The sequence below is a fragment of the Halichoerus grypus genome, chromosome 15 (assembly GCF_964656455.1).
Source record: "Halichoerus grypus chromosome 15, mHalGry1.hap1.1, whole genome shotgun sequence".
Classification (NCBI taxonomy): domain Eukaryota; kingdom Metazoa; phylum Chordata; class Mammalia; order Carnivora; family Phocidae; genus Halichoerus; species Halichoerus grypus.
In genome coordinates this window covers 11,477,712-11,493,474 of record NC_135726.1, presented here as the reverse complement: position 1 = coordinate 11,493,474, position 15,763 = coordinate 11,477,712, and the positions used below count along the sequence as shown (strand labels likewise).

Sequence of the window (15,763 nt, the reverse complement as noted above, 5' to 3'; positions counted from 1 at the left end):
CTCACCCCCCCTTTTTTTCTTCGTATGTACCAGAAATATACATTTAGTTGTTTCTTGTCTGGTTGCCCTCAACCCCTAAACAAATACAAGTTCCACAAAAGCAGGGACTTGGCTTTTGTTCACTGCTCTCCCCAACCCCCCAGCACAATGCCTGACACAGAGCAGACATTAATATAAATTTGGTGAATGAATAAAGTGGTATAATCCTAAACGTCCACTAGGCCAGCTGTCTGAGTAAAAGTTGATGTTCCATGGTAAACACAGTCATGAGACGCAAGTAGAGACAAATGGTTTACTTGGGAACAAGAAGTAAAAAGGAATTTTTAATTCCTCTTCTCTCTTCTGGTGCCTGAACTGAACCGTGATCATCAAAGGGAAAGCAACACACAAGAATTCCTCTGCAGTCCTTGAACTTGTGCAGAAATGCAGAGAGGCCTGAGTTACACGACTCGCAACGATGGTTTTTCTAGACAGAAGTGCCAGCTGTTGTGCTTTCTAAGGTATCAGCGGGGGCTCCGCTCTCTTTCTTGTCTTCGGGTTTCATGGCAGGAAACAGAAGTACTTCCTACAGGAGAGAAAATGCACTTTGAAGTAAGAAGCATGCTCTTTTTCACAGCTATCCACCCATTCCTTTTGCTTCCGGTTATTATTGCCACCCAAATCCAGAGATCTGGGTTTTTACTTCAACTCAGTCCCTCTCAATTATAGAGGATGGAAAAGAATGAGTGAACACAGAGCTTCTCTGACAGTAGGACTTCCCTATCTATAACAATGGGAATAACAACAGTGTCTATGCCTCACTGGGCTAAGTTACATGAGAAAACGCACGCAGAGGGCTTAGTGTGTTCCTTGGATCCTCAAGAAATGCAAACGAGTATTCTTTCTGCGTCAGGTAGAAAACCTCCCAAATCCCATCGTATCAGATGCCCTGACTGCCCTCCTGTGGAATCGTGTGTAACTGCTCTGCCCGCTCCTCCTTCCAGCCCAAAGCCCCTTCCCTTCTTTCTTTTCCAGGCCTGCCGCACACCGCCTCCGACAGCGGAGCTCCTTGGGGCAGTGCGCGATGGAGGGCTGCCACGTACCTTGATGTTATTGGAGTCTGTGAGAAACATGGTGACGCGGTCGATGCCCATGCCCCAGCCAGCCGTGGGGGGCAGCCCGTATTCCAGGGCAGTGCAGAAGTTCTCATCTATGAACATGGCCTCATCGTCGCCAGCAGCCTTGGCCTACAAGAGAACCAAACTGCGACACTGTTCCAGGCTGCGCGGTCTCTCAGGGTCTGAGTGGGCGCGTCAGCACATTCACAGGGATAACCGTTCTGGGAATGCTCTGGACACCCAGCACGTCTTGGGAATTGGTTTCCCAGTAACTTCAGGATGGAGCCATTTCTTTCAAAGACCAGGTCAGGGCCAGTAAGCCCCACTTCAGAACACATGAGACTTTCTCTGTGAAATGGAAACACCTCCAACTGCCCCAGGCTCTGTGAGTCCAGTGAGACTGATTTTTGGAGACAGGATTCCCAGGAGTCTTTCCCTCATTTCCTGAAACTACCCATCTGTGGCAGTGCTGGTGCGGGCAGCCGGTGGGGGCTTTGTCTCCATTAATCTATCTGCCTCTCACCCCAAAGCCATCTTAATATATGTACCATTTAAGAAAAATGATGCTCTCGTTAGGCAAATGTATTTTCAAGGCAAGCATCACACTCCCCACACAGATACGATCATGCCTGAGCTCCTCTATGTGGAAATTCTAGAGCCCAAACCAGCCAAGTTCTCCAGCTTGAACTGTGACTTCCTCCAGTGAAGCCCGTGGCTTTACCCTTCGTTTCTGTTGAAGCCACAAAGAGATGCAGACAATGACAGAGACCAGGGTTCAGGCCAACATTGTCTAGCGAGGGCGCACATGAGGAAACCGCTACCTCTGTCTCCCACCCCCCTTCCTGACCTTGGCCTGTTCTTCAAACAGCTGCCGCTGCCGCACAGGGTCGTTGAGCTCGGTATAGGCATTGCAGATTTCCTTCTTCATGACAAACAGCTCAAAGCGCTCAGTCAGACCCTCTTTAGAGCGGTGCCTGGGGACAAGAGACCAAAGGGGAGGCTGAATACACAGGTTCACCGATAACATCTGCTACAAACACAAGAGTTCCTGAATTCCAGTTGATTCCTAAGTGTTGCGAATTGAGACCTGAGGCCCGGATGCATTCTAGCACCAAGTCATTTGGTACAGTGGTGAGGAGGGTGAGAAACATGGAAGCTTCAATCATCTTCCCAACACACCTGCGTGGAAGATGGGTGCACTGAACCATACCTCCTGTATTCCTGCCCTTCTGTGCCCTGTCATGTGGACTCCGGGCTGCCCATAGCACTTGCTTTGGCCATGGGGACAGCAGAAGCTTGATAGGTGTTTGCACCCTGGGGTTTATTCTTCTGGAACCTGGCCACTATGTAAGGAAGCCCAGGCTACGCTGCCAGACAGAGGCTACATAAAGAGGCTCTGGAGGACGAGAACCCATGTGGAGAAGACACAAGGTGCCTGAGTTCCCAGTTACAGCCACTTGAGTTACCCTAGCTACCACTTTGTATAGCAGAAAGACTACCCAATGAACCCACAAACTCTTGAGAATTGTTGATTTGTGCCACTAAATTCTGAAACTGTTACACAGTAATAGGTAACTGAAATACCCTATTTTATCTTACCATTTAGCCAGAGGGCTCATTATCTGCGGGTGATCACAGATGAATGTAGGATTGATGCATGTCGTTTCTAGGAACTCCCCGACAAGCTTAAGGAAAAAGGAAAGCAGAGCTAGAGATCCTTTCTGAATGGCATTTTGACTGTCCCAGTCTTGGTGGAGGACTCCTACCCACTACCTGCTGCTCCTGGGATTTATCCTAAGCCTCTCCATGGCTGGTAAGGTTTAACTCAGATTACATAGCTACTTGGCACAGAGTTAGTACCAAGAGTTCAAAACTTGTTAATTCTCTTTTCTCTCTCCTGAGGGCTCCTAAAAGGCTGTAGAAGTTAGTGCTGCACAGTGGAGTTCACCTTCATAGGGAGCAGGGGGCTGGTTACCACGGGATGAGGGCAAGTACTTGAAGAGCATGGTCGGTCACCTTATCAAGGAGCCTGGCTGTGGTCCGAGGTGGAGGGCATTCAACAGCTCTTGCCACACAGATGTCATCAAGAATTTTGCGAGTTTCTGTAATATAAACGTGCAAGTTAGGACAGACGACATTATACTACCCCAATAAAGAAGTATATAAAAAAGAATAGTGTGGGAAATTCTAGCCCTGACCTCATCTAATTCAGGGCCGAACAGGAAGGAGGGCCGTTCCGTGGAGGCGTGCATCACTTTACCTTCAGTTTCAAAGAGCCTGGTTTCTGGCAGCTTCACCCCCAAGGCCTTTTCAAGCTCTTCTACCATGCTGATTCTCCGGAAAGGGGGGGTGAAGTCAATCTCACAGGCTTCGCCCTCTGGGCCATCTGGATGGTAGGTGACCTTGTAACTGCCTGTAATGTGCTTCACCATCCCTGGGAAAGAAATCTGTCATTTAAAGAGGACCCACAGGTAGTCCTCCCGAAAGCAGCAAATCAGCCCTTCAGACATGTGTGAAAGACAAAGGAAACACGAGAGGTCACCTGAAATCATCTTCTCTGTGATTTCCATGAGATCATGATAATCTGCATAGGCCATGTAGAACTCACAGGTGGTGAACTCAGGATTGTGAGTCAAATCAATTCCTTCATTCCGGAACTGGCGTCCAATTTCATAAACCCGGTCAATGCCACCAACCACCAGTATCTAGTAACACATGGCCAAGGTCATGGCAGCTAATTTTAATGACTCTGGAAAGTTTGTCTACAAAAGTTAATTTAGTTTTCATAGCTCACCCATGTTTTCAGGTCTCCACCCAAATGCTGAGTACCCTAGTCTCTTTAGACCTTTGTAGTGGACAGTCATCACTCATTTTGGTTGCTCAGGACCTCTGAATGCTCTTCCTCTGTTGGGAAAGCACTTCCTCTTGTGAGTGTGAGCCTCCCCAAGAAGTCTCTCTTGGGGTTAGGATGCAGGCATGTAACCCAAGCTCTCCACCAGTCAGACACACCCAGGCAACTTTTGAGAGCTACTGAAAAAAGGTGTATTACAGAAGTCCTAATGGCAATGACCTGTGCCTAGAGCCAGGGTTATGAGCTGTGTTAGCTGTCCCTAGTGGGAAAGACCCAGGTTCTCCATGGGAACGCCCAGACAGGCCTGAGAATCATTTCCTAGTCCTATGGTCTCCAAGCCTGAATCTCTGGTCCTCCCAGCTCCTGGGAATTGTGAGCTTCCTTATACATTTGAACACATTCTTCTTGTGCTTAAACTAGTTATAACAGCTTCTGTTGTCTATAAGAATTTTAAGTGACAGGCTTATTTACTCTGGTCATTTATAATGTTTATTATCAAGTTCTAGGCAGAGATCAAGCTTTTATATAAAAGACTAAAATCAGATTTAATCCAAGGAGAACTATAAACTTAAAATATGGGAACCAAAGCAGGTTAGGAGGAGCTGTACACCTAGGAAAGACAATCTCTTTGCCCTCTGACCTGCAATGCTCTACTGATCTTGTAGAGAACTTCTGGGAGTGTAACACTCACAGGCCTGGCAGATTAGAATACTCTCCTGGCTGTTGTACCCTCACTGTTCCTCTTATTTCTAATTGCACCTACCTAGCCAGTGGATTTCCAGCCTTCTGCTTCTCTAAGGAACAGGGCATCCTTTTACTGATTACCTTATGGTAGAGTTCTGGAGCAATTCTCATGTATAAATTCATGTCCAGCTCATTGTGGTAGGTGATGAAAGGCTTGGCCACAGCTCCTCCTGGGATGACGTTCATCATGGGAGTTTCAATCTAAACAACAGGGAGAAACATTTAATCTTCAGACAGAGGTCCTCAAAACAGAGGCCTTGGGGCTAACTCAGGTTTTGCATGGCTATGTTCTAAGCCTGTTATATCCCCAAGTGAAAGTTAAGTCTAATAGTCATGTGCAGGTGCTTGACAAAAAAGTAGAGATGACCTAATTTTCTAGAAGCATCTCTATTTCTGTTAATACCAAACACCATTAATATAGTGCCATAAATTTTCACAAGCTATAAATTAAATTTTTTTCAAAGATTTTATTTATTTGAGAGAGCGAGCGAGAGAGCAAGCACAAGCAGCAGGGAGAGGGAGAAGCAGGCTCCCCGCTGAGCAGGGAGCCCGACGTGGGACTCGATCCCAGGACCCAGGGATCATGACCTGAGCCAAAGGAAGATGCTTAACTGACTGAGCCACCCAGGTGCCCATAAATTAAATTTTTTATAAACACTGTTAGTTGGAATGCTTATATCCTTCGACTTAGTTATTATAGACATGCAAAAGACTCCAGAATATATTGGGGGGGGAACATCAGGTCCATCAGAATACATACAATGTGACCTCATTTATGTTTAAAGCAAAAAATAAAACCCTCCTAAAACATTTGCACACATACCTCATCTACAACAAACTCAGGTATATAGGTATATATGCACAGCAAGTGATGTGGGAGGATACATATCAAACTCAAGTTTGGGGAAGGTAGTTGGGAGATATGAAAGAAGATTTTCAGTTTTGTTTCAGTTTCTTTGAATTTGTTTTACAATAACATGCATTTACTTTTCTTATACAATTAAAACCTATTTTTTTTTTTTAATGCTACAAAAAAGCAAAATGAGTTGATAACACACTGAACATGGTGGCATCATTAGTGTGCGGACGGCCCTATATTTTGTCCATTATCTCAGAATTCAGGTCCTGCCTTCTTAATCAGGGCACTAAAAAAACAAGGTGGAACAAAGACACTAGGAAGAAAGGGGTCTTTTCATTGAGCATGAACAATATGGACACAGGACATGGAAAAGGGAAGAGAAAGAATAGTCAGAGGCAGACATAACAAGGCAGCTAGCTCATCGTGTCAGGTAAGAATTCTCCCTCACCTCTAGGAATCCCAACTCATCCAAGAAACTCCTTATATATGTGATGATCTTAGAGCGGATGATAAATTTCTGCCTCACAAAGTCATTCAGGATCAAGTCCAAGTATCTCTGACGATACCGTGTTTCCTAAACCAAAAGTAACAGACAGAAATCACTGCTAAGTCTGATCCAATGCCACGATAAACCACAGTGAGGAGGCCACAAGAGCTTACCTTGTCTTTGAGGCCAAAGTGGAGATGAGGTAACATATGCAAGCAAGGAGACAGCAGTGTGATCTCATAGGGAATGATGCTCAGCTCACCCTTCTTGGTTTTCCCAGGATTCCCCTGAACTCCAATTATGTCTCCCCGACGCAGTTTGTTATTGATGTGAATAAATTCTTCTTCTGATTTATAATTCCTGAAAGTAAAATGTACTTCGGTATACAATATTCCAAATTAAACTGACCACTGGTTTAGTTTTTTTTCTTTTTTAAAGATTTTACTTACTTATTTTTAGAAAGAGAGCACACAAGTGGGGGGACGGGGAGAGGAAGAGAGAGAATTTCAAGTAGACTCGTGCTGAGCACAGAGCCCCATGCAGGGCTCTATCTCATGACCTGAGCTGAAATCAACAGTTGGATGCTTAACTGACCCCACCCCCCCACTGGTTTAGTTTTTAAAACTGACCTCTGGAATCCTCACCAAACTGCTGATGCCTAGTTAGTGTGCGCCCGACAAGAATCTTGTATTCTTCTGTCAACTGCTCAAGTGTTACCCTCCGCCTGTAAATGCTGCACAACCCGGGAGCAGCTGTTATTCTCTAGGTGACCAGATGGCCTTTTTATTCTCTATTCAGCCTTAATCAACCCTACCCAACTTTTTAACTTTAAATACAACAGGAAAGGGAGAGCACATGGGCCTTTGTCCTCAACCATGTTGCTCTGGGCCAATCTAGAAAGGCCTGCAATGGGTTAACTCTACATACCTGGAATTGGCCATGACTTGCAACTTGACCCCCTCTCCTCTAAGGTCATAGAAGATGAGCTTTCCCCCAGAAGCTCTTTTGGCGTGTATCCTACCTAGAAAAAGAATAACAAAAATACTGACCAACAGAACCAGAAACCATTTCGTGATATCAGTGTGAGAAAAGTTCCCTCTGCATTGTTTATGTCTGGGTACAATGTCCTATGACCACAGACCAGAACAATTTGATTTTAGCCTGAGAGTTGAGCCCAGTATTTTTCCTCATTAAATCAGTTAAAAATGTGCAGGAAGGGCGCCTGGGTGGCTCAGTTGGTTAAGCGACTGCCTTCGGCTCAGGTCATGATCCCCGAGTCCCGGGATCGAGTCCCACACTGGGCTCCCTGCTCGGCGGGGAGTCTGCTTCTCTCTCTAACCCTACCCGCTCTTGTGCTCTCTCACTCTCTCTCTCTCAAATAAATAAATAAAAAAAATCTTTAAAAAAAAAAAATGTGCAGGAAGACCTGACTCCTGGAAGATGGCTGTGTTGGTGGCAGCATAGTTTCTGGATCTAACTCAATGCTCACATAAAAACAGAAAGCACAACTAGACAGGCAAGGCCAAAAAGCTATGGATAAAATTTACAACAAAATTATGTGGGAAGATATTCCCAGGAATCCCCAAATACAAGCCATGGGGTAAACCACAAGAACCCTAAGACCTCCATACAGGAAAAAGCTGTAGGGAGCAATGAGGTATCTGATGGGTCTGAGAACTGGAAATTTCCAAAATGGCCATAGATAGTTACTGGAAAATGTGGCAGCTAACTGGAGGATGGCAGCTAAACCCAGAAGGGGATTTGCCACTGCCACATGGGTGAGCATAGGGGGCTGGGGCTGCACAAGGTCTAAATGAGCTGACGCCCCTCAGGGTAGCCCCAGGAATCTGTTAAATTTAACAGCCAGGGCTCCCTTCTAGGGCAAGGCCCACAAAACTGGAAAAGACCAGGAAAACACAGATAAAGGAAAGAGAAGGTCCAACAAAAGTGAGGAAGGGGAAGAGAGCCTGGAAATCTCAGGAAGCAAGCTGCTTTACTTCTGAACACTGAACAAAACAATAGAAGAGCGAGCTCAGTGAAGCTGGAAAAGCTATCTAAACTAAGCTTCCTTTTAACATTCAGGAAAACTAATTTCACATAAAAATAAGCAAGATATAGGCATTGAGGTCAAATATCAGTTATTAAATAAAGAAGCACTCAGGACAGACGTGCTCAGAAAAAAAAAATTCTATTTCATAGTGAGCTGAAAGACATTAAGAAAATGACATGAAACAAAAAACCCCACAAATTAGAATCATTGAAAAACTAAGAAATCAAGTGACACATGAAAAAATCAGAAATAAAGTAAAAAATCATTTCAGAAATGAAGACTAAACTAGAAAAAAATAAGAGTGAATACAATAATGCTTTAGAAGAAACCAAGTGGGGAAGAAGAATAAAATTTAAGTCAAAGTATAAAGAAAGAGATAAAAAGGGTTTGAGAAAAAGTGACAAATACTGAAAAGAAGGGAAGATCCAACATATGGATACAAGGAGTCCCAAAAGAAAACCAAAGCAAGAAACAGAACACACAAAAACATTATATTCAAGAAAAATTTCCTGGAAGACTTGAAAATACATATTTGAAGGGCACACTGTGTACCTGAGAATACTGACTCAGAACGAGTAACATCAAGACACTTTTTTTTTTTTTTTTAAAGATTTTATTTACTTATTTCACAGAGAGAGACACAGCCAGAGAGGGAGCACGAGCAGGGGGCTCAATCCCAGGACCCTGAGATCATGACCTGAGCCGAAACTAAGAGTCAGACAATCAACTGACTGAGCCACCCAGGCACCCAAAGACATTTTTTTTTTGGAGTAACCTCTGTGCCCAAAGTGGGGCTTGAACTCACCCCAAGATCAAGAGTCGCATGCTCTATGGACTGAGCCTGCCAGGCGCCCCAGATTTTTTTTTTAAATTAAGGAAAAGATCCCATGTAAGATACTAGAACTCTGAGATAACCATGTTCTAGAAATACAGCCTCAGTGCAAAACATCCTTAGGCCACAGGTGGGAATTTTTAGGAGCATGCGGCCATGGCTCCCACTGGTAAAAGTCCTCCTAAAGGACTATGAACTAGCAGCATCATCAGCTCAGGAGTTCCCCTCAGAGAATGCCCTTTCCTCTGCAGCGTCACCTCATCCGGAATACAATCTCATGTTTTAGGGCTGTTCTACTTCTTTCTGTGAATGAAATAGATCAGCCCTGTCCCTTGTTAAGTAGTAGCCTCAGACACAGACTACTTGAAAGCAAGACCAACTCAGACCTTCCTTTGTGCTCCTGTAGAGGCCTGTGCTGGGGGAGCACAGCAAACTGCCAGGGAGTCCTCCTACCTGCCACCTTTAAGGTGATGTCAGTCAGGTGGTCCCCAGGCTGCAGGTGACTGTATTCTTGGATGAAATGTGTGAGCGAGATGTCAACATGGAACTTGTGTGGGTACGGGTCTTCCCCATTGATCTTCAGTTGGTGGATTGCTTGGCTGCGGATCTTGAAGTATTGCTATTGGGGGAAGGGGGAGGAAAGCCTTTGAGAAGTTGAACCTGATCAGACCAGTGGCCCAAGTAGCAGAGTACTGTATTCTGCCCCAGAGTGACTCTAATACATTGAGGTTTCCTTAACTGAGCCCTCCACATCTTTGAAATCCCAGGATTTGATATGGAGTGAGATGTGCACTTACACTACGCATGGTGGCCAAATTCATACGTGGAAATGAAGGCCAGAACTCTGAAATGCAAGATTCAGTAAAAAGAAAAACTGGAATTCTACCTAAAATAAGTTTAATTTATACAGGTGGCCTTGGTTAGCACTTCTGTGGACGACACATCTGCATGGTGAGTTACTTATCTTTTTTCCTACTTTCCTACCTCTGGCTACACATCAGACTTTTCCCCAAGATTGGCCTCTGGGGCCTGGAGGATGTAAAAAGGGAATATTCTAAGGCGGGGTCAGCACACTTTTCCTGATGCAACCACTCAACTCTGCTGCTGTTATGTGAAAGCACCCTTAGACCTATGTAAACAAATGGGCATGGCTGTGCTCCAATACTATTTTATTTTCAAAACCAGGGAGGAGGGATGAGATGAAAGACAAGGGAAAGTGGATCTGGCCTACAGACTACAGTTTGCTAATCTCTGGTCCAAGGTAAACCCTAGCCAATCTTTAGGGAGATACCTTTTCTGGATTTGCTGTAAGGCTCAGCTAGTTTCAGGGGAGATTAATCAGTCACTTGGAAGTCCCAGATTCTCCCAAACGGCTGTTGAGAGTTGATTAGGAAAATGCTCATGGCCTGTGCCTTTCACCAGATGGAGTAGCAGCCTACCCCCAGCCCCCATCCATTTAGAGCAACCCAGGGCTGACGGCGTGTTCCAGTTCCTATTTATCTTCTTAGTCACCGGGCCCAAGGAATTGGCCTTAAGCCTCATCAGAAGCTTCCCCATGCCCAGCCAGAGTGGTGGTCCAGGGGACTCACATTTGGGTCCAGAGTCTCCTCCTCAGCACCCACACCATTGTCAGTGGTGTGGTTGGCGGCAGCAGCTGTGGCCTGGCTTAGCTGTTTTTCACTGAGCTCCTTCTGCTTGGCCTCCTTCTCTGCTATTTTCTTCTCGGCTTTCAGGCGTCTCTTTAGCTCACTGTCGGGAAGATGCAAATGTTCAATGTGACAGTTGCCTGAATAGTACTCTACTATGTTCTGCCCCACAACCACTTATCAAAAATATGAACAGCCTGGGGGGAAATGCTCTTGCCTGGTTCTACACCCCTACTTCTAGTCTCTTAGTCAACTCTACAGGTGAATTAAGACAAAGGAAAAGTAAGCTTAGAATAAATATGTAAAAAATCTTTTTCAGCCTTGGCTTTCCAGTGTGAGATCCCAACTAAAATCAAGATACCCCAGGACAAAGAAAAACCAAAACAGGCAATATCTCCAGCTCTGTCTGCCATCCCTCTCTACAGCTCTTCAAGGGTTAGTTTGGGGTAGGACAGGGTGGGGGAGAGGTGGCTCTTAAGAGTTCAAGGAGACACATCACTGACAATCTTTCCCTCACCATTGGTCAATACATTGACAATGGCCCTCAGTATTGGTCTGCCTACTGGAGCTTGACTTTGACAACAAACTGGGCAGAACAGTGTATAAACCAGCACAGAGTAGGGCATAATATAACATCTTTAGAGTCAGACTGCCTGGGACTAAATTCTGACACAGCTGTCTAGCAATTATAAGACATTGGACGAGTGACTTCTCCCCATCTATAAATGGAAATAACAGAAGACACTCCCCTCCCCAAATACTATGAGGACCGAGATGACCCTGCCCTTAGCATTTAGTAAACACGCAAATGTGAGTTATCCTAGGTATCTTTCCCTATCTTAAACACTTCATTCTCTGCACCCAGGACAGAAATCTTAGATTTGGATACATTTCTGGTCCCTCACTACCTACACTCTGATCTGAAATCTTGGTATCTGAACCCAGAAACCAAACAGATTTGCATAGAGGATATCCTCAGTATTCAAACAGAATTGATCATTCAATCAAACCACCAATGTTTTATCAAGTATTCTTAGTAAAAACCATGGCAAATGATACCAAGTCATGCTTGCATATTATCTGGCTTTTGGGCAAATTCTTAATTTTCAGTATGAATTTAGAGTAAGTCAATTAAAAAAAATTAACTGATGATTTGAAATAATCATTTTTAAGTAAGAAGACTGACTCTGAGGGCTTCAAAGTAGGTGTCTCTGGATGTAATCTGTCTTGTAACAGTTGTGAAGACAAACATTCCAGAACTGTATGGTAGGCCTATTGGGCTGTATGTAACTCAGTCAGTAGGCACTGGAGCCCATTTGTTTTTTCCTAGCATTAACATAAAAAAACCTGTTTTTTTCCATTCAACTAGGTGTTGTTCTTTAAATCAAATTAATCCTAAGGAAAAATCCAAAAAGGTCCTAGAGATAGAACAAAGACTAGAAACCAAATTAATCTCATGAGCAAACCAAGTCCAGAAAGACAAGAAAGGGAAAATAACGTTTGTTCTCAACACTGTTCTAGTATAAGATGTACAAGTCACCTCAAGGATCTAGAGTGAGAATCTGAATTTATTAAAAAAAAAATGAGAAACAACCATTGGTTTTCATAGTGGAGCTCTGTTTCCTTAGCAACAAGTCCAAAGACTTAGCCAGAGGCTTAACGGGTAAGGACCTAAGTACGGGAAGGATTTTTGCTCCCATAGCAACAACGAAGGTAAGGGCACCAACCTTCTTCTATCAGAAAGTGGCTTGTCCTTGTGAAGCGCTGTGAAAGGAGCAAGCTGGTACAGTCGCAGCTCCCTCTGCCCCCACTGTACCCAGGAGGTGTGGCGCAGGGACCCCCTAACAAGCCTTACAGCAGCTTGCGTCAACATGGCAGAACACCCCGGAACTACAGATTACCACCACCTAACAGGAAACAGAGATGTGGTGTCAGATGGGACGAAACAGTATATATACACCCAACCAGCACTCCTACTCTTATGGGTGTGGGGCAGGGGGAGGTTGCACAACCTTTAAGTGTTCCGCTGAAGACCCTCTTAACTGACAACAACCCTGTAACACTCACTATGCTGCAACTCTGACAATGTTCTGTCCTTGCTACGGTAAAAAAGGTACATATCTGGGTCAAAACTCAAGAGCAAGGCAATCAACAGTTTATAGGTAGAAATGATCACAACGATCCAGAAAATAGGGAGACAGGACCAGAAGCAGTGTTTCTGAAGCCCCTGACACGTGGCTTCTCTCTTGGAGATTCAATACCTGGCCACAAAGATGGCAATGGGAAGCATATGAAATATCACTGTCAATTGCAAACCCCAGATGAAGCTAAAAGCAAGCCACACAAAAGCACCTGAGTCAAAGATAAGATTTGTTTGAGCTCTAGGAACAAAGAGGAAAGTAGAATTTCAGGAAGGATCCTGGACTACGTTAATTTGACCTTTCATTTGGGAATGAGTCACTTGGCAGGCAGCCCATCTGTTTTTAAACTTGTTGAAAATAACTGGCATAACACGGTGCTCACTAAAGATGCAGACTGAGGAAGTCCCAAGAACAATTAAAATACAGAAGGAAATGTTAATCATTAAAAAAATTATTTTAGCCCCTTGGTCACTAGAGGAATATACATCAACAGCAGATTTTTTTAAGACAATGTGAGGAGGTAAGGTGCAGGCAGCGTGAAGAGCATGGGCTGTGGAGTTCTGGACTTGGTTTTAGATCTCTGCTCCAGAGCCTGAATCAGTGACAGACCACATTTTAGGTATGCACACTTTAGCAATGTGTATTTAGTCACTCAGAGCCTGTTTATTAATTTGAAAAATGGACATTAATACTTTCCTTGCCAGGTTATTTTTTTTTTATTTTTTTTTTAAAGATTTTATTTATTTATTTGAGACAGAGAGAATGAGAGAGAGAGAGCACATGAGAGGGGGGAGGGTCAGAGGGAGAAGCAGGCTCCTTGCTGAGCAGGGAGCCCGATGCGGGACTCGATCCAGGGACTCCAGGATCATGACCTGAGCCGAAGGCAGTCGCTTAACCAACTGAGCCACCCAGGCACCCCCTTGCCAGGTTATTCTTGAGATTAGAAAGTTTATATAGTTCTAGCATAGTGTCTGACACATAAAACCTGCTTTTAAAAAGTGATAGCTGTAGGGCGCCTGGGTGGCTCAGTTGGTTAGGCAACTGCCTTCGGCTCAGGTCATGATCCTGGAGTCCCTGGATCGAGTCCCGCATCGGGCTCCCTGCTCGGCAGGGAGTCTGCTTCTCCCTCTGACCCTCCCCCCTCTCATGTGCTTGCTCTCTCTCATTCTCTCTCTCTCAAATAAATAAATAAAAAATCTTTAAAAAAAAAAAAAGTGATAGCTGTAATTAATCTAGAGGAAGTCAGTAGAAAGGAATTAGCCAAATTCCTCCTAAGCAAGGAGGCATTTATGACTTAAAAACCTTAAATTCAATTACAGTTGACCTTTAAACAACATGGGTTTTAACTGTGCAGGGTCCATTTATATGCAGATTTTGTGGGGGAATAAATACAGTATAGCACTGTAAATGCATTTTCTCTTATGATTTTTTTAAAAAAAGATTTTATTTATTTATTTGACAGAGAGAGACACAGCAAGAGAGGGAACACAAGCAGGGGAAGTGGGAGAGGGAGAAGCAGACTCCCCTTGGAGCAGGGAGCCCGATCCGGGGCTCGATCCCAGGACCCTGAGACCTTGACCTGAGCTGAAGGCAGACACTTAACGACTGAGCCACCCAGGTGCCCCATCTTATGATTCTCTTAAAAATTTTTTTTGTTGCTTTACTGTAAGAATACAGTATATATGTAACATACAAAATACATGTTAATCAACTGTTCATGTTATTGATAAGCTTCCAGTCAACAGTTGGTTATTCAGTTTTGGGGGAGTCAAAAGTTACACTTGAACTTTCCATTATATGGGGGATGGTGCCCCTAACCTCTGAGTTACTCAAGGGTCAACTATACTGATGTAACAGATCAAAGTCCAAGCGATTTTCCCAAAGGCGTAAGTCCAAGACTAGAGTCTAAACATAGAGATGCATCAGATACTCTCAGGACAACATAGTGGGTGCTATCAAACATCAACTCAGACGTTTCCTTTCTCATTTTTTTAAGAATATTTGAAGCATAAATCCAGGGACACAAAGGAAAATCAATTTTTACTGGTTAAGTGTCTATTCCATCCGGGTTCAGCAAAAGAACTGAGCCCCAGTGCACTAAGGCAGCTATTATTTGTAATGAATTAACTTTTCTCCTAGGCATCTGGAACGACACTAGTTATGCACTATCCTTGGGAGTACTGAGAAAACAAATCATTGCCTGTGTTCTGTGCTTCAACTGAAGAACCCTAGTTGAGAGGGAATATATTATATATGCCCAGGAATACAGGACATAACCAATTAACGGAAGGCTAATCTTGATGTATTTATATTTATCTTCACACTCCAAGGATTTGGGTTGGTTAACAAAGATCTATCCAGCAGTGCTCCAAAGCGCAGCTTTAGTGTAACGGCTGAAACAGACAGACCCTACTGTTAGACTTCGGTCATTCACTCAATACTCAGATTCTTTAAATAACCCATATAGATCGGTGCACAATAGTTTTAGAAAGGATCCATTTAATACGTAAAATTCAGAATAGCCGGGGTGAGGCCAAGGAAAATTTGAAGGTCTTTCCGAAAAGCTCGGGTATTTAACATTTCTCCAAAGGGTAGCGAGGCGTGGCTCAATAAGGAAAGAACGCATTTTTTCAGAGGGAGGGAAGGAAAGGAGTAAGCTTCGCTTTTCTCTAGTCAATTCTCCTTTCTCCAGGAATACGACCACAGGACTCCGCCAGAGCCGGAATCCGAGGCAACCTGGGGGATGTAGTTTCGGGGCGTAGCGGCTACGTCCCAGCGTGGCTGTACCCACGAGAACCGGCAGGAAAGCCCCAGGCAAAGCCGCCTCGGCCGGAGCCTCGAGGCGGTTCCTAGCCTGGCCTGTCCGGCCACAAAGACCTTAATAACTTGCGGCGACACTTACTTTTTGCTCAGTTTTGGCTCGCCGCCGTCCACTTTGACCTCAGCCCCGTGCACCGCAGCCATCTTCCCCGAAGGCCCGACCTAAAACGGACGGGGGTCGCTTAGTAATTTCCAGGTCACTGCCGGAAGCTCCGCCTCTTCCGAGAGGAAGGGGC

At 44.5% G+C, this 15,763-nt stretch overlaps 1 protein-coding gene across 3 annotated transcripts; it reads right to left on the bottom strand.

Moving 5' to 3' along the window:
* Positions 1–278: 278 nt before the first annotated feature.
* On the bottom strand, positions 279–15,745 carry KARS1 (lysyl-tRNA synthetase 1). 3 transcript variants are annotated; one of them, XM_078062749.1, is made up of 15 exons: positions 15,610–15,723; positions 12,294–12,473; positions 10,510–10,669; positions 9,374–9,539; positions 6,966–7,059; positions 6,212–6,398; positions 6,000–6,125; positions 4,774–4,893; positions 3,640–3,802; positions 3,358–3,531; positions 3,114–3,199; positions 2,697–2,782; positions 1,945–2,071; positions 1,083–1,226; positions 279–565 (listed from the first exon to the last, which is right to left on the bottom strand). In XM_078062749.1, exons 2-15 carry the CDS (start codon positions 12,437–12,439, stop codon positions 467–469), a joined length of 1,878 nt encoding a protein of 625 aa, XP_077918875.1. In that variant the 5' UTR covers positions 12,440–12,473; positions 15,610–15,723; the 3' UTR covers positions 279–466. The 3 variants fall into 3 exon arrangements, with proteins under 3 accessions (XP_077918875.1, XP_035969571.1, XP_035969572.1); XM_036113678.2 differs by lacking the exon at positions 12,294–12,473 and having other exon boundaries at positions 15,610–15,745; XM_036113679.2 differs by lacking the exons at positions 9,374–9,539; positions 10,510–10,669; positions 12,294–12,473.
* Between the last annotated feature and the right edge of the window lie 18 nt (positions 15,746–15,763).